Source organism: Cimex lectularius, unplaced genomic scaffold (assembly GCF_000648675.2).
Source record: "Cimex lectularius strain Harlan isolate CLEC.00 unplaced genomic scaffold, Clec_2.1 scaffold282, whole genome shotgun sequence".
Taxonomy (NCBI): Eukaryota; Metazoa; Arthropoda; class Insecta; order Hemiptera; family Cimicidae; genus Cimex; species Cimex lectularius.
Window position 1 is genome coordinate 233,908 of NW_019392887.1, and position 18,244 is coordinate 252,151.

At 32.1% G+C, this 18,244-nt stretch overlaps 2 protein-coding genes and 1 long non-coding RNA gene across 17 annotated transcripts in view; 1 reads left to right on the forward strand and 2 right to left on the reverse strand.

Annotated features, from left to right (window-relative positions):
- The window catches only part of LOC106670992 (muscle M-line assembly protein unc-89-like), a 33,295-nt gene extending 18,463 nt beyond the window's left edge, over positions 1 to 14,832 (reverse strand). For 6 of the 10 annotated variants that reach the window (XM_024229067.1, XM_024229064.1, XM_024229066.1 and 3 more), the window contains exons 1-25: positions 14,725 to 14,832; positions 10,874 to 11,019; positions 10,577 to 10,819; positions 10,415 to 10,502; positions 10,089 to 10,306; positions 9,885 to 10,034; positions 9,691 to 9,823; positions 9,374 to 9,612; positions 9,159 to 9,315; positions 9,037 to 9,078; positions 8,907 to 8,942; positions 8,817 to 8,846; positions 8,655 to 8,702; positions 8,553 to 8,591; positions 8,449 to 8,481; positions 6,636 to 6,665; positions 6,461 to 6,556; positions 6,346 to 6,378; positions 4,306 to 4,350; positions 4,166 to 4,201; positions 3,962 to 4,009; positions 3,726 to 3,803; positions 3,480 to 3,557; positions 3,234 to 3,311; positions 837 to 905 (exon numbers count right to left, since the gene is read on the reverse strand). In XM_024229067.1, the coding sequence (XP_024084835.1) occupies positions 837 to 905; positions 3,234 to 3,311; positions 3,480 to 3,557; positions 3,726 to 3,803; positions 3,962 to 4,009; positions 4,166 to 4,201; positions 4,306 to 4,350; positions 6,346 to 6,378; positions 6,461 to 6,556; positions 6,636 to 6,665; positions 8,449 to 8,481; positions 8,553 to 8,591; positions 8,655 to 8,702; positions 8,817 to 8,846; positions 8,907 to 8,942; positions 9,037 to 9,078; positions 9,159 to 9,315; positions 9,374 to 9,612; positions 9,691 to 9,823; positions 9,885 to 10,034; positions 10,089 to 10,306; positions 10,415 to 10,502; positions 10,577 to 10,819; positions 10,874 to 11,019; positions 14,725 to 14,740 (2,209 nt within the window). In that variant the 5' untranslated portion in view covers positions 14,741 to 14,832. Of the gene's footprint in view, positions 1 to 836; positions 906 to 3,233; positions 3,312 to 3,479; positions 3,558 to 3,725; positions 3,804 to 3,961; positions 4,010 to 4,165; positions 4,202 to 4,305; positions 4,351 to 6,345; positions 6,379 to 6,460; positions 6,557 to 6,635; positions 6,666 to 8,448; positions 8,482 to 8,552; positions 8,592 to 8,654; positions 8,703 to 8,816; positions 8,847 to 8,906; positions 8,943 to 9,036; positions 9,079 to 9,158; positions 9,316 to 9,373; positions 9,613 to 9,690; positions 9,824 to 9,884; positions 10,036 to 10,088; positions 10,307 to 10,414; positions 10,503 to 10,576; positions 10,820 to 10,873; positions 11,020 to 14,724 lie in introns of those variants that run through there. The other 4 variants (XM_024229061.1, XM_024229065.1, XM_024229063.1 and 1 more) reach the window with 4 other exon arrangements.
- On the forward strand, positions 411 to 17,813 carry LOC112127721. The gene is made up of 2 exons (XR_002910698.1): positions 411 to 440; positions 16,996 to 17,813. It is a non-coding gene; the product is annotated as an uncharacterized LOC112127721 (long non-coding RNA).
- Positions 17,701 to 18,244, reverse strand: part of LOC106670997 (histone-lysine N-methyltransferase SETD1B-like) — a 100,515-nt gene continuing 99,971 nt past the window's right edge. For 5 of the 6 annotated variants that reach the window (XM_024229072.1, XM_024229070.1, XM_024229069.1 and 2 more), the window contains one exon: positions 17,701 to 18,205. In XM_024229072.1, coding sequence (XP_024084840.1) covers positions 18,005 to 18,205 — 201 coding nt within the window. In that variant the 3' untranslated portion in view covers positions 17,701 to 18,004. The remainder of the gene's footprint in view (positions 18,206 to 18,244) is intronic. The other variant, XM_024229071.1, reaches the window with a different exon arrangement.

Genomic DNA, 18,244 nt, shown 5'->3' on the forward strand with positions numbered 1-18,244 from the left:
GAACATGGTGATAAATGCATTAATAATATAACAGATTTTGATCTACCTCCCATTTTAAATATGTATATAAATAATATTAAACGTCCAAATAATTAAACTAATTATTCTGATTATTATTATGTTTTATAATAATTTAATAATATTAAGGTATTATTCTGATTATTTCATTGTTATTTTTTTTTAATCTTTAATCACTAATTTACAATTAATTTCTTACAGTATTTACTATTAAAATTGTTATTTGTGTTATAATTCCCGCTTTTCGCACGTTCAAATTGAGCCGCCATTAAAAACCCAGCTCCTCATTGGAACGTCGTGTTGGCGGGGGTATCAGCGGGTTCACTTCTACAATTCATGTCGAGAGACGTGTTTGTGGAAACCCTTCAACCTGACGATGAGCTAATGGGCTCGAAATCCGGATTGTTGCGAAACAACTTAATGTGAGTAGGAACCATCTTTTTTAAAAAGGATTGAACACACACACACCATCATTTATAATTTCTAACACAACTTTGTCTATCTTGTACTTTTATCAGGTATATTCAGTGGTCAGTAAGTGGCAGGATTCGAGCCGAAGGTCGTGGGTTCCAATCCCGCTCGTGACACTGACTTTTTTCATTTCAACCAAAACCTTAAATGTTAATTAATTTACAGAAGTAATTTGGTCAATCAGACCACTAAATATAACGGGGTTATTCTCAATATCACATGGAATGAACAAATGCTCCTAGTCAAACATCATTGGCAAAATGAAAATATTACAAATTTGGTGGATGCAAAGTAACATGGATTATTTTATAATGCTATTACATATAGTAATATTGATTCATTCATACCTTTTTTTTGTAACTGTTCCAATGGCTCTTTAGATATTGAACGCACTTTCAACTTTGGTTTGAATCGATCTGTATCAAAAATCAATAATTGACATAATAATTTGCACATTTTAATTAAAATATGTACTACAATTTCAGGGGATGCAAAATCTAAAATGATGATGGATTGTTTTATGAAGTATTAATATTTGTGAATTTACATCATCCATACCTTCTTCTAGTAGCTTGTCAGATACACTCCTATATGAATATATACATATATTTTTTTTCATTTACGTAATAATTATAACATTGAATTGGTGTTTCTAATTTCAATGTTTACTTTCAACTTTTGGTAAAACATCTAGCTATGATTTAGAGCTATCTATTATATGATTAATAATCAGAAATTCATATAATGGTTTCCACATTGAACTCATAATTCTGTGTTAATATTTACTTTATTATCATAAAGTGCAATGTGCAATGATCAAATTTAAATAAATTTAAAAAATAAATCAGTTGGGGTGAGTGAATTTTTGGCTGAGTACAAATTATTTCTAGATCAGTAATTATAATTAAATTTATTAAATTCACTAATTTCATGGTCCCTTGACCAATTAATACTTTACAATTACTTAAGGTTTATAGTTGAGATGAAAAAAAGTTAATAGCATGAGAGGGATTCGAACCCACGACCTTCGGCTAGATACACCGCTGCTCCACCACTTGAGCTATCGTGACCTCGATCCACTCGGACATCAACTCCCCATCTCAACCCCACCTTATGAGTTTTCCCTCCTTTTGCCATTTTTCAAATGTCGTGTAATCTGTTTGGATTCTCAACGACAATTGAAATGGCGACGGAGAGCTTTAGTGAAGTGTACTTCAGTTAATTCATTAAATTCACTAATTTCGTGGTCCGCTTGACCAATTAATACATTACAATTAATTAAGGTTTTTAGTTGAGATGAAAAAAAGGTAATGGCACGAGAGGGATTCGAACCCACGACCTTCGGCTTGATACGCCGCTGCTCTACCACCTGAGCTATTGTGACCTCGATCCACTCGGACATCAACTCCCCATCTCAACCCCACTGTTCGAATCCCTCTCATGCCATTAACTTTTTTTCATCTCAACTAAAAACCTTAAGTAATTAAATTTATTTTATTTTCAATCATGGATATACCAACTTAAATATAAAAAAATTATATAAAAATAAATAAAAAATCTTCCCTTGCTGGTTTGGTCAGTCAAATATTTCACCATCCATGGGTAGTAATGCTGAAACTTATGTGACAGATCGAACCAGCGAGGATAAGCAAACCAAAAGTGATCAGAAATAACCAAATTACAAGTTCAATATCAGACATGTAGAGAAATTTTACAATTCAACTTTCTTCCCCTTTATATTATAATGAAATTAGATTAAGGATGTAGGCTATGAATTGGTTGAAATGGTAGCCTGTAGGAGCAAGGTTAGGGCAAGGACGAGTTTTGATTATGTTGAATCTGCTAATTTCAGACAGATTATGTTGAGATGGTTCTGGTCTGGTAATACTCATCAAATCAAAAACAGCCCAAAAAGGACCCAGAGGGCAGCAAAGACTCCTGCTTTGTTGGGGCAACAATCGAGAGGTTAATTATATACTTGGTACTTATCTGGCCACTTTTTAAATCTATCAAAGATTCAAAAATCTTTAATTTCATGGGGACAAAGACTCAGTTTAGAAAGCTGTATTTTTTTTTCTTTTTATTATATAAATAAAATAATATTGCAAAATTCCATAACTACAAGTAATTATAATTAAATGAATCTTAAACAGATATACAGATTAAAAAAAAAAAAAATCTATAACAACAAAAAGGAATAAAAGGAGAAAGAATATTTAAGATAGGAAAAAAATGATGAGACCGTAAAAATCAAATTGAAGAAAGAAAACTGGAAAAGTGTCCCTGCCCCCTGAAGGACTTATACATTACTTTTATTTTAGCCAGATTCCATATAGTTTGTATACATATATCATATTTTTGGGGGAAGGGGTGTGAAAAAGAAAATTTGAAGGGAGACAGTGGGAATGGAACCCATGACCATAGGGTCTAAGAAACAAGATTATTTCATGTTAACGACTTGGCTGACATGGTCGCCTAAAAGTCTATTAAATTCTGGAATAAAAATAATCTATGGACTGAATTCACCCATACCTATTTTTGGAAGTTTTTCACGAGATTCTGATTTAAATAGAGACCTGTATCATAAAATTTCAAAGTTAACGAAAAACTGTCCATGTTTAAACTCAAAGCAGAATTAACATTATATATTACAAGAACATAAATAATAAAACCACAAAACATATAATAAGAACATTAATATAAATTTGGATAAGCAGAAATTGGTAGTGTACAATTAATTTTACCTCGTTTTAGCAGTGACTCGCGTGAAAGTTGTTTTGATGTAGATGCCTCACGAGATTCTGGTTTAAAAAGAGATAGACCTGTATACATAAAATTTCAAAGTTAACATAAAACTGTCCATTTTTAAACTCAAAGCAGAATTAACGTTATGTATTACAAGAATATAAATAATAAAGCCACAAAAATATAACAAGAACATTAATATAAATTTGGATAAGCAGAAATTGGTAGTGTACAATTAATTTTACCTCGTTTTAGCAGTGACTCGCGTGAAATTTGTTTTGATGTAGATGCCTCACGAGATTCTGGTTTAAAAAGAGATAGACCTGTATACATAAAATTTCAAAGTTAACATAAAACTGTCCATGTTTAAACTCAGAGCAGAATTAACATTATGTATTACAAGAATATAAATAATAAAACCACAAAAATATAACAAGAACATTAATATAAAATTGGATAAGCAGAAATTGGTAGTGTACATTTAAATTTACCTTGTTTTACCAGTGACTCGTGTGAAATTTGTTTTGATGTAGATGCCTCACGAGATTCTGGTTTAAATAGAGATAGATCTGTATACATAAAATTTCAAAGTTAACGTAAAACTGTCCATGTTTAAACTCAAAGCAGAATTAACATTATGTATTACAAGAATATAAATAATACATATAACAAGAACATTAATATAAAATTGGATAAGCAGAAATTGGTAGTGTACAATTAAATTTACCTCGTTTTACCAGTGACTCGCGTGAAATTTGTTTTGATGTGGATGCCTCTGTAGTAATAATTTTTAAATTAGCCTCCCAAATTCAATATAGAAACACAAGAATGTATTTTCACATTAATTATTTAAAAAAATAAATACATGACAAGCATACTATGATATACGTAACCATTAAAAGAAAAAAGTACAATATGATATTTTCCTTACTTCGGTTTGTTAGCTTCTCATTTAATCCAGGTGCCACTACATTATTAAATAATTATTATACAACAAAACAAACAATAAAAGCATTAAATAAATCTCAATAAATATAAGAATAATTCAAATTGTAATTGGGTAGTAATAACCATCATCAAGTTCCTTGGGTGAATCTGAAGTTGTTCCAACCATCTCTGTAATCAGAAATAATGAAAGTTACCACCACAACTAAATTTCATTGTTATTAATAATACAAATAAACAAAAATGTATGATTTTTCAATCACTATCAATCCTTTACCCATCAAAAAAATGGACTAATATTTGATTTTTAAATAATTAAAACTTAAAAATAAATCTCTTTTGTATTGAACAGTTCATATTTAATTTTAATTTATTAATTCTAATAATAAAATACTAATTGAGTTTCATTTGTATAATAGGATATAACTTAGTTTAGTAATGCTAAATCAATATTTCTTTATTGCTATCTGTACATAAAATATACATAGAGTAATTAGTACATGTACATATGTACAAATCAGATCTGTCAGAGTTGATGGGGAGAGAGGCCAGCCAGAGCTGGAACCGCTCTCCTTCATTTAATTGGGATTTAGAATAGGGTAAGGTTAGAAGGTGACAAGGCCATCATCGCTTCCGACAGTGTGGAATACAATGGTGGGACATTGAGGAAAGTGCCTGAACTCATGCGTTAAGTGATAGAGTGTAAACAGATTCTCCATTTCCAGGGATGTCTAGGTCTTTGAGAATCATTAGATTGCTGACTTAGAAGGGAGCATTATGGATGCAGCAGAGGAATTTGGATTGAAAGGGTTGGCATTGGATGTTGGAGGATTTGGCCTGATCACACAGCTTGATTCCATAAGTTCAATTGGTCTGAGTGTTTTGTTAGCATTATTTTGCTAACAAATTGTAAAAATGTGTTGTTTTTGTATTTTTACTCTTGTATGTTCCAAGTCGATCCATAGTTAGACTTGGTTGGATGGAGGAATTAGGTAATCCCTACATCTGAGCGTAAATATCACGTGTTGACGTTTACTAATTTAACTTGATCTGCTATCAAATGCACCAGTCAGACATGAGATCTAGGTGTTCTGTATTGCTTCTGTTTCTAGAGTAGGGTTGGAGTGTTTGGATAGATTAGAATGTGTGATTATGTCAGCAGTGTAGATTGTGTAAATTAATCCTAGGATACTTCCTTGTGGTACACCAACATTGACTGACTTCGTGCATGAAAAATTGGGGTTGAGGGAGAATACATACTTGGAAAGGACATCAAGGTGTCACACTCGGTCAAATGCTTCCATAATGTCCAGAATTAGAGCTGAGCAGTATTACATTTCTATAGCTGAGGATGTGATTTCATCTACTTTAAAACCCTTCTGAATAGTAGAATGGAAGGATAGAAAACCAAATTGGAAATCAAGTTTTGCGGATCAAATATTGTAATTAGTCTTTTAAGGAAGAGTTCAAAAATTGTAAGTAAAATAGGTGAATAGGGTGGGATTGGGATTATTAAGGATTGTGTGAATTATTGCAGTTTAGGTTAGGTATTGTAATGTGCACTACTGCTTTTTAGAAAGGTTTTGGAGGATTTTAGAAGTAATAAGATCCTAGCCTGAGGATTTCCTTTTGAAAAGACGACAATCTGGAATTTGATGACTGAGTGCTTAGAAAATGGCGAGAGGGGGAGAGTGGTGTTAAAGAATTCAGCGATCTGATGTGATTGTAAAATGATATTCAGATCAGGACATAAAGTAAAAACTGTGGAAAGATAGGCAAAAAGGAACTGTCACTTTTCTGCTTTTGATCTGGCCCAGGTGCTATTTAAATCAATAACAATACAAAGGGGGCGTCGGTGGCCGTAACACTTAAAGTGTTGACACAGCACTCATCTCTGTAAGATAAAGGTTCCCAGTTCGAATCCAGTGACCCTGCATTTGAACCCAACATACTTACAAATGGGCTTCTTTTTTTTTTTCAAAAACACTGATACCCAAGGGGTAATATAACCTCTGCTGTTGCGAACTCTCATTAAAAATAAACAAATAAAAATAAATAATAATATATTAAATGAAANCAAATAAAAATAAATAATAAAATAAAATAATAACAATAAAATAAATAAATAAAAATACGTATTTTAATATTTAATGTCAACATTCTTACCATCAGAAGCTACTGCTAGTTTGCTCCTCATTACTGGAAAAGAAAAATTGAAAACAAAATAACTAAAAATAGCTTTCTGTTAAAAAATCAAATGCAGAAAAATAAAACCACTCACATTTGGAATACAATGATTTTTTACGTAATGTATTAATTTCCATTTGCAATTGCTTCATAGAAGCGTTAGTGATCATGTCGTGTATGATTGGTGTTACTGTAACAAAATAAAATTATATAATTCACATTGAAACTGTCAGTTTTAATTCATGTATAGATAGACAAAGAGGGCTTACCAACTGCTGTCGACTGTGTTATCGGGCCTTCTGCAATTATTAAATACATCATGATTAACTGCGTCATATTTTTAATTAATTAAAAGTAAAGTTAAGTAATTCCTGTTATACAGGCGGTCACAACGTCCAACTACTACTTAGGTCCACAGATGAGGAGTAAAACGAATTTACAATACATTTGTCAAATTATTACCAATTCAATTTCCATGGGTTGTGCCAGGATTCAAATACAAAACGGCTAGAATGGCAAATAGGCCATTATAGTGAATATAATTTTTATATAGTTGTAGCAGCATTTGCACTTAAGCTATCATCTATTGTGGTTTTTAATGGAGTAGAAAATTATTCTCAGCTGTATGGTGTTGAGATCTTCATTGCTCAAGAATGGCTTTCTTGGTACCATAGTCCTTTTCTATTGCTGGGCAGTTGCTTAGGATATATTCTGTTGCCTTATCTCTTCAAGAAATAATTGTCATTAGTCATCAGTTTAAGTCCCATTTTTAAAAGTATTTTATCTCTTATTCCTTTCTATTGTGTTGGACTCTTTCACCCGTTAGGTTGTTTTTGAAATTAGTCTTCTTGCTTGCCTCATGTCTTTAGTTATCAAAGATTCAAATTATTTTTTAATGTGGCTATATTTTATCCCACAAAATGGATTTGGTTTGTATATGCTGTTCTCAATCTTGTAGGCTTGGAGAGCTTTTAGAGCTACCAAGCTATCTGATAGTATTATTATTGCAGCGCCCCTGAGATATTTGTTAGTTATTTCATGTGTACATGTTTTTATGTTCAGCCGTTTGGTTTAAAATATGGCTAGTGATGAAGTTAATTAAAGGCCATGTGGTACAAACAGTTAGGCCTCTTTAAGCCTAAAACCCCATTTCCTATCTCAGAGCCTGTATACCTCAGAAGAGCACCAGGTTTATCATCTTTCATTTTATCTTCCATTTAGCTCTTTTTTCAATTAAGTTGAAACATTTTAAAAGGCTAGTATTTTCTCTGATAAGTCAGAGATAGTTTTATCCAAGCAGTTATTTTAACAGTATCTAAAATTTGGTATGGACAGTTATTCAAGACTTTCTTTCTGCTGTTTGGTGAATTATCAATCCTTCAATTGCCAAGGGTTTAAACTTTCCATTGTGGCTGTGGATTTTGTTTTAAAATAATTAGTGATGCAAAGAGTTGTTGCTATACTTTGAACTTTTTGTAGAGATTCCTTTGCCTTTCTTTGCCCTATTTTGGCCATCATATTTTATTTGAATTTTCTATCATGGGTCTGACAAATCTTAAGATTATATATTGATTTTCAAGAAAAATACATATCATTACCAACATTTTTACATGTTTTATCGGTGGGTCTTTTGCAAAAGATCCAACTTTTAAAAATCTATCGATTGTATATAGAATAATATATACAACATACATATTACAAAGAGAGATTACACAACTTTTAAGAAGCTAATTATTGTAAATGTATTGGTTTAGTAAGAATATTTTTAAAAGGTGAAGATCAAACCATGCTATCAAAGTTGATAGCAGAACACATGATTTGTTTACATAATTTCACTAATTTCGGTCCGCTTGACCAATTAATATACTACAATTAATTTAGGTTTTTAGTTGAGATAAAAAAGTCAATGGCATGAGCGGGATTCAAACCCACGATCTTCGGCTTGATACGCCGCTGCTCTACCACCTGAGCTATCGTCACCTCGATCCACTCGGACACTAACTTCCTATCTCAACCCCACCTTTTGAATTTTCCCTCCTTTTTGCCATTTTTTTACATAATAATTTTAAAGAGATTACTTACTCGACAATTCAGACTCCAAATTGATGAAGGTTGCTATAAAAAAGAGAAATTGAAATTGTATAAATGATGCATATAACAGTAAACTTTGTTAGAATCATAATTACGAGAATAGCCCCTTGTCTTCAAATGATTTAACATGGTATCTAAATTTGTAAAATTTATTTAACATGATGCAACCATTAAACGAAATAATGATATATTCTTACAAGGTATAACTTTCCCAATAGCACTTCCCATTTTTCTGAATGGTGATACTAAAAAAAAATAATAAAAAAAATAAATAAAAAGTTTGACAATTACAAGTCTGACTTAATTTTAGGAGATTTGAAGCTCCATTCAGTAATTTGTAAAGCAATAAAGCTGACTACCTTTCTCTTTCATGATAGAGGCAGATGATGCTGTAAACGGAAAATATTTTAAATAAATTATCCATTAGTAAAAAATCAAAAACAATATACCTTCTTGTACATTCATACTGTCTATTGATTCTGCAACTTTTTTTTTAATTAAAACATTTTTATTAAAAAATTTGAACAGAAAATATTTTTTTCTGGTTTGATTATGATAATTAAATTAACAATGTAACACCTGATTGTGGTTGAGAGTTAACGCTTTCTCTTAAGCTGAACACTGAAAAAACAAAACTAATTGGTAAATGCTGTATGTTTGTATTTAAAGCAAATTAAAAAATAAATAAATTTGTATTTTACTTGATCTACTTGTTCTTGTTGATCTATACATTTTTTGTGTGTTAATGTAGTTAAATTGTTGTACTTCAACTGAGCCTCCTCCTAAGAAAAACAGCCCTCCTAAAAATGCTGCACCTGCACTCATTATGAAGGCGGGGTTCCACTCTTCACTTATAGACTAGAAAAAAAAAAAAAACAATAAAAAAATTTTCTCATCTTATCTGTGTGCTCTTTACCGTATCTGAGACCAATTTGGAAACGAAAAGGTATCCAAGCGCAGTCGGGATGTTCCCAAGACAATTGGCGATTCCTATTAAGAGCCCGCAGAAATTTGGAGAAAGGTCGATGTAGTTTATTACATGGCCGAAAAATGAGTAGTAGTTCAATACAACGGCTAGAGCATACATTGATACAGAACTGAAAGATGTGACAGTAAGCCAAATGACAGCGAAACAGAAGACCAAGCCCCACAAAGCTGAAAAGTCGTGCGAGCCCAAAATAATCAGACTTGTCATTTAAATACAATTTTGAAGTAAACTTTTGCAATTATTACCAATTGTATTACACAACTTTCTTGAGTTCTCGATACTAGTAACATTCCCCCAGATAAACATTTGAAGCGTATAAGCTGTTATGAAAGAAGTGGCATAAGTCATTGCATAGGGCAAAATGATAAGTGTCTTCACCTAAAATAATGATTAATTTAAGTTAGAGAGCTTCTTGTTTAATTTTTATAATTATTCTTACCTCATGTGGTTCTATTCGAAGGACGTCTTTGAGGTAAATTGGGATTTCAAATACAAGAAACCAAAAACACCAATTATTCGCAGAGTGCGATATCATTGTTACGATGAAATAATTATTTTGAAATATACCCTTCCAAGGAATGACCTTTTCCTGTTGAAACAAATACTTTCAAAAATTGATCATTACAAAATAATTTATACAGACCGTTGACAGGGAGAGATCTTTGAGATTCGCTTGTAAATATAATAATTCTTCCAAGGTAATATATGAACACTTATAAGGTGTTTCACAACCGTACAAGTGCCACAATGCAGCAGAAGTAAATGAGAGGATACTGGAGACATAAAATACATTAGGCCAATTTTCGTTTTGACCTATGGTGGAACTAAGAACAGCAGAAACAATATTTCCTAAATAGTGGCCTAGAACAAAACATATAATCTCTAAATGATAATTAGGATTTTTTATTGTATTTAAATACAGTTAATAGTTTAAAAAAATTATTCAATGCTTTTATTATTTCAATTTACCAGAGAAAACAATATTGCCAGTGACAATAAGTTCAATCTTGGGACACCAGTTTGCAAGAATGTCCAAAATGCTTGAATTAATGAAACCCTAAAAAATTTTATAATTCAGTAAATTGTTTTCTTACGAAATTTATTTAAAGTGATATGTGTAAATGCTATTACACTCGAGATGCCGAGGGAGAACCTGGTTAAGCAGAAACCGCTCCAACTCGATGATCGGACAAGATACGGAGTAAAGACCGTTATTACAGCATTGGCCAGCATGCATCTACTTATCATTATTACACTATTGAGCCGGGTCACCATTATTCCCGAGAGAATGCTTGACATCAGGTAGCCAATGAAGAATGACGTGATGACCAACTGGAAACCACTGCTTCCAAGGATGTTCCAATCACTTCCACCCTGCAATATGGATTACATTTTTCTCTAATAAACCCACTTCTCTATTAAACTCACTTCTCTTAGGTGTTCTTCATTGATAAAGTCCATAATGCCAAGGAGATTTGTTGTTGATACATAGCACATCAAACTGAACGACATTAACACCGCTTGAAATTTCCTGATGGATAGGAAACCAAAAGGAATACAAATGCCATCACCACCTGAATCGATAAACATAGTTATGAACCTATGCTAACAGGAAGGACTTTTTGAATGTAAAAATACTAGGAATCAAATCTGTCAAAAGTCAATGTACATGTAGTATGTCATCCATTAGCCATAGACTATAGTCAATGATGTGTTTAAATATTGTAGATTGATCATTTCTAATCATTATGGCCTGCTTATCCTTGCTGTTTTAGTCTTACTGAAGAAGGCGAAATGCATTCAATAGACAATACATGTTCGTGGGGCAGTCAAAGATTAGTTAATTTTTTTTTTCCTGGCCGGCTATCAGCTTCTCGCATTTTTCTTTGTTTCATTTCAACTTTATCTCTACTCATTCACTATATCACTTCTTTTAATTTTGTTTCCTACCAACCATACAGCAGAGTGTCTTGATGCTTGTTCCTACCATCCCACACGTGGTTTGTTAGAAATACTTCAACGTTTACAGACTCAATAACAAATACCCACTCACGCTAAGAAAATGATTACTTAATCTACAGTTGGCAGCGCTCAGAGTACAGGTGCACGACTGAGGTCCTGCCCCTACAACTAAATAAAAAGTCAGTAGGATAGTCATAATCCTACCGATTTCCCTCCATTTGTGCTAATAAATACATTCATACAGTATCTATAGCATTTCATTCACCCGTTAGACTAATTTCCTTTTGACGGGCTTGTGGAGTATTCGATATTCCTCGACATCCACGTCCATTTACACAAAACATTCACGCTAATAAATACATTCATATTGGAGAGGTCGGAGCATCTCGGCAGTATTATTACAACCTTGACAGATGTGACCTGTCCCTCACATCACACATCAAATATGTAATTACCTATACTAATTTGGTGGGTCTATGAGCTACTCGATATTCAGTCACAGCCACACCCAGACATACCTCATCACCCATGCTAATAAATACATTCACACTGCAAAATGGAGATATACCACATGTGGTTGGTTATAAGTATCCATATGCATTTATCAATTTTAAGTACCAAGTACAAGAAGATTATCTTTGAAGTCACTGTTATGCTTAATAGGTGTCTACTAATAGGTGTCTCACCGTTACTGGGTTCCAACAGAGTGGGCAGTGTTTTTGACTTCTACCCGCTAATAGGAGACCATTCATGAGACGGGTGTGACCTATTCACAACCTTGTTAATATTATTTTATTATGTTTTTTCAAATTCTCCACAGGCCATGGCCTCACCATACTTTTATGTATTTTTAGTTATATAAAATTCACTAATTTTGTGGTCCGCTTGACCAATTAATGTATTACAATTAATTAAGGTTTTTAGTTGAGATAAAAAAGTCAATGGCACGAGCAGGATTCGAACCAATGATCTTCGGCTAGATACGCCGCTGCTCTACGACTTGAGCTATCGTGACCTTGATCCACTCGGACATCAACTTCCCATCTCAACCCCACCTTTTGAGTTTTCCCTTCTTTTTGCCATTTTTCATTTCATTTGTCACCGAGAATCCAATCCGATTATACGACATTTGAAAAATGGCAAAAAGGAGGGAAAACTCAAAAGGTGGGGTTGAGATGGGAAGTTGATGTCCGAGTGGATCAAGGTCACGATAGCTCAAGTCGTAGAGCAGCGGCGTATCTAGCCGAAGATCATTGGTTCGAATCCCGCTCGTGCCATTGACTTTTTTATCTCAACTAAAAACCTTAATTAATTGTTATATAAAATGTTCAAAAAAAAAAATTTATGACAAATTATAATTTAATTACTATATTCATCTAATAAGATAGTTTTTTATACATATATGTTATTATAACAATGTACCTATAGTATTTATAATTACAACATAATGTATATCAAAAAATTTCTTCAAGAGGAATGTTTTAACTTGATTATTTCCAATAATTTTTTACTTGCCAATATTTACCATTTTAATCCGTCAGTTGTGTTTTTGCTTTTTGCCTTTTTCATCAGTGGGTTTGTGTTGGTGTCTCACCCTGCTTATAATCTGACTTATCACTGAAGATGGCAAGAAGAGGAAATGCATTCGATAGACAATATACGTTAGTGGTCTCACAAAGATGAGAAATGATTTAATTTACTTAACTTTGATTTTTTGCCTTGTTTTGATGTATAAAAAGCTTAACATACTGAACGACAAATTTTTGTGTAATTCCATATTCTCCCGACAAGACAATTTTTATTAATATGATTTTATAATAGTTTACTGTGAGATTTCTTCACGAAGAAAATCTTGTAACTTGGCCTCTTCCAATCATTTTTGGCCTGCCAATCCTTACCGTTTTAGTCTGTATGATGCTTTTTAGCTTTTCGCTCTTGTCATTAGTGGAAAACAAACAATGAGACAGTCTAATACATAATAAAAGCCAGACTAAAAATGAACTTCAACTTTCAATTTTTTTTTCAGTTCAGTTCCTAATGCCTTCTTTTTAAAATTTTAAGTCCATTAATTTTGTTATATTACAATTTTTAGCTTCTTTTATAGACTAGTAAGTACACTCACTACTCATTTGATCGCAAAATATTTCAAAACACAAAAATAATTTGTAATACAAGCATAAGGTACCAGTAGTGGACACCTTACGAGGATGTTCACAGTTTATGCTGCCTCTCCTCTCAAGCTTTTTGACTCTAGGGTTTTCCCAGTAGGGATCCTTGGTGAATATACCCTTTTTTAACACAATCCTATCTCAAAAATGTTATTTGAAAAAGAATTGTATTGATAAATAATTTATTTAAACATGTCATTTTTGTTTCAGTAGTAGACAATGAAAATTTTAAAAATGACAGTACTAGACTTGATTTTATCAGTATTGTACACATTCCTCCAGTTCGAGAAATTGATGAGGAAAATGGGAAGTAAAGTTTTAACATGAAATAAATTATGACATAACTAAAAATTATGAAGCAAATGTATTGTTGCAAAAAAGTTGTTTGTTTTTGTAAAAATTCATCAATTTTACATTAAAAAGTGAACAGTGAAGCAATTCTTAAATGATAAAAGCAAGTTAAACCAATAATTGTTTTCATTATTAAGTAGTTCAAATATCAAAGTCAATATTATGTTTTGGTCATGGGATGTTAACCACATTCTCTCCTCTTTCAAGATTATGGGATGTGTTAATTTCTTCATAATAAATGTTAAATAAATAATCAAAAGTTGAGGTTGAGATGGGAAGTTAGTGCCCGAGTGGATCGAAGTCACGATAGCTCAAGTGGTAGAGTAGCGGCGTATCGTGCCGAAGATCGTGGGTTCAAATCCCGCTCGTGACACTGACTTTTTTATCTCGACTAAAAACCTTAATTAATTGAATGATATTAATTGGTCAAGTGGGCCACGAAAAATAATGAATTTCTTCATATGTTGCAAAGAGGCGAAGAGGCAATTTTATTTTGTTTTTTGTAGTAATCGCAAAAATATTTCTCGATTGCAAGGCCTTAAGAGGAAAACAATAGCTACATAATCATTACTGTTATGAGCACCGTGTCAACGCCTAAACCGTTGCGGCCACCAATGCCCCCCCCCCTTATTATATTATTATAATTAAAACTCTCATAGCTTTTGTTTAAAATAGCTGGAGCTGATCAAAGTCAAACAATTGATTTAAAAAAAGGAGAAATTCCATTGGTAGACTTCTTGGGACTTCAAACATGCAAAATTGTTAACTAAACGTAATTTAAAAAAGAAAACAGCTTACAATTATGAAAGACCATGGTTCAGAGCTGTCAGAACAAAATCTTCACATTCGAACGTAGAATATTTTCACATTTAACAGCTGAGAGCACAGCTAGAATTTGTTTTAACTTCCCTACCAAATGTGTTACACATTAAAAGTTACATTTTGGTTTTATGATTAATCTATTATTAAATAGTTATTAAATTGGTGAAATATATTCAAATTATAATAATGTTCGGTTTTTGATTAGCCATAAAAAATGGTTTTTATGGTGGCAATATGTGAAAAATCAGATTTGCATAATTTTATAATTCCTAATTTACTCTAATCAGGTCTAATTTAATTTAAAAAGAATGCTAACTCTACCCTCATATTCCAAGGTTGATTGACCATAAATAATATGGGATCTGGGCGGCCTAGTGTTGTCTAACTCGTAATTGCTGTACTAGCAGTTCTGGGATCGAATCATGCATAGCCCATGGAATTTTAATTATATTAATTTAAAAAATTTAGTTTGCCCATCGTCCATGATGCCCAATAAATAAGCTCTCCAGTATGGTAAGAATATACTTTACTTTATATCAAATTACTGACGAAATATAAAACATATTTTTAGCAATCTGTCTACAGTTCGAATCATACTATGCACATATTGCAGCCCATGATTGAAAATTTGTAATTTTCTTTGAATAAACACAAAAAATGAAACTATTATCCAACATAGTATTGCTTTATGAAAATTGTTGGCTTTTCTTTGAGCCCAAGATGGTTTGGTTTTCCTGAATATTCTGTTTTAATTTTTCATCAATTTATTTGATTTTCTCGCATTTACCTTAATGCCTAATTAAACCAAACTCCCGACTTAAATTTCATATACTATGACCGGTTTTATGGCAGTAAACCGAAGTAATGAGTGCCGGTGCCTGGAGAAGTTTGTGGGGCTGTACCAATAAATATATAGATCGAGTGCTACAATATTTTTTCGCTGGGAATTTAACCCTTAGAAATAAGAGATCTTGAAGACAACACAAAATTGTAAAGCTTGAGTGGCATTTAAAAAGACAAAATAAATGAAACAGAAACGTTTATTAAATAAAAAAGGAAACGTTATCATTCATTAGAATCTTAACATTTAATTCCCGAAACTTTTATTAAATAAAAAAAGGAAACGTTATCACTCTTTAGATAATTAACATTTAATTCCTGAAACTTTTATTAAATAAAAAAAGGAAACGTTATCACTCATTAGAAACTTAACATTTAATTCCCGAAACTTTTATTAAATAAAAAAGGAAACGTTATCACTCGTTAGGAGGAGCATAATATTTAATTCCCGAAACTTTTATTAAATAAAAAAGGATACGTTATCACTCGTTAGAAAGTTATCATTTAATTATCGAACCTTTTATTAAATAAAAAAAGGAAACGTTATCACTCGTTAGAAACTTAACATTTAATTCCCGAAACTTTTATTAAATACAAAAGGAAACGTTATCACTCTAGATACTTAACATTTAATTCCTGAAACTTTTATTAAATGAAAAAAGGAAACGTTATCACTCATTAAAAACTTAACATTTAATTCCCGAAACTTTTATTAAATAAAAAAAGAAACTTTATCACTCGATAGAAACTTAACATTTAATTCCTGAAACTTTTATTAAATAAAAAAAAGGAAACGTTTTCCACCAGAAAATTTTCCTCTCACACTCATATCCTGACCATCCTATTGCAACCGCTCCATGCCTGTCACCATCAGACTGACCCCTCTTGGACCTTCTGGCTGGAGGCCCTTGCTGCAATGCTTGCTTCTACTTCCAAAACCACCCAAGCATCCTTTCGTATAATTTCTTTAGTCCTGAGCGAGCCACACTATACTACACCTGCAGAGAAAAAAAAAAAAAAAAATCGTCTACTACCACTTATATATGTTACAATGCCATGCTTGACTAGTCAAAGTATTCAATGTACTGAATTTTTAAATTTTATTATTGCCAAGATGTCCTGGGTACTCAGTTTATCTTAATAGTTGTCAATGTTTTTGTACTGTCTACCCTTACTTTTTTGGTTTGTCTGATGTGTGTCTGTTTAAGCACTATTGAAGGGTTGGGTTTTGTGTCTTTGACTGTTTATAACAATGACCAGCCACGGAAAATGGCAAAATGTGGAAAAATTAACAAGGCAGCTAGGATAGGCGAATCAAAATAATCAGAAGCAATCACATCACAAATAATTATAATAATAATTAAAATGGTAATATTTAATGGTACCCCAATATTTTTATCATTTTAGCTTTTCATCACCTCTAGAGACACACCTAAAGACGGCCAAACACCAGCGAGGATAGTCGACTAAAATGGTCAAAACATTCAAATTACATAGCACAAATATATTGTTTATTTGATGTTAAGGTTAATTGTGTATTGTTTTCTAGAGGCCTACAGAGTAATAAATCTTTAGTTTCTTTTCCGATCATTTTTGTCTGCTTATTTTCAGTTTTAGTTAAATATGTACTTACACTTCAATTGTTCCATCGTTTTATCACAGGTTGTTGCAGGGAGGTAAATAAAAGCATGTTACATGAAACATTTATTGAAATATTTTTTGTTTGATAGTTTTAAGATATAAATATTACTATACTACATTTTTTATTTATTTTTTGCTTCTTTCAAAGAATGAGCACTTTTGCAATAAGCTCATGATAACTGCTAACTTTAGTAAGTGATATTGCAATCATCAGATTTTTGTTTTGTTTTTTTATACTCCAAAATATAATTGATATACATAAATATTACGCTCATCTCACATCATCCCTTGGAAATCTGAATTAAACTTTAAAAATGTATTCGGCAATTACAACAACAACAAAAAAGGTGCAAAATTTTAAGTATGTCAAATTGTAAAATTTCACCGCATAACAAAAGGTTGGACCCTTTTATAAAAATGTTTCCACTTTTTAGAAATAACATTTCAGAACTCACAAAAATTACAAAAAAATAAAATAATTGGTCTATTTAATGCAATATTATCGCAAGTAAAAATAGCAATAGTTAAAAATTGAAACAAAAACAGATGTGCATTTTCAAAAAAAAAAAAAAACACTATTTAAATTATACAATAGTTACTAACAAAACAGTATAAATAATCAATAGACACTAATGCAAGTTTGGAGCTTTAGTTTCTCCAACACAGTTGGGTATTGTTTATAAATTAAAACTGGTAACAAACAGATTGGCAGAAGTGAAGTTGCACCAGTGAGATCCTTTTGGCACGTTCCTTAGCTAATGTGAGTTGACTACATTTAGCCTGAACACACTTCAGAATGTTCTTCCCAGGCTGTTACCTGACATTCTCGGCTGCAATACCATTGGTTCCCACAACCAGCACAAACGAACTGTGATGATTTTTGCTTGCAGCCTTGACACTGAGGAACATCTTCATTTTCTACCCCTTCGTCGATAACTAACCTATCACCGCTTTCGGCATCATCATCATCCTGGGCCAAAAGAAGAAATTAGATAAGGAATTGAAGATTGAGGAT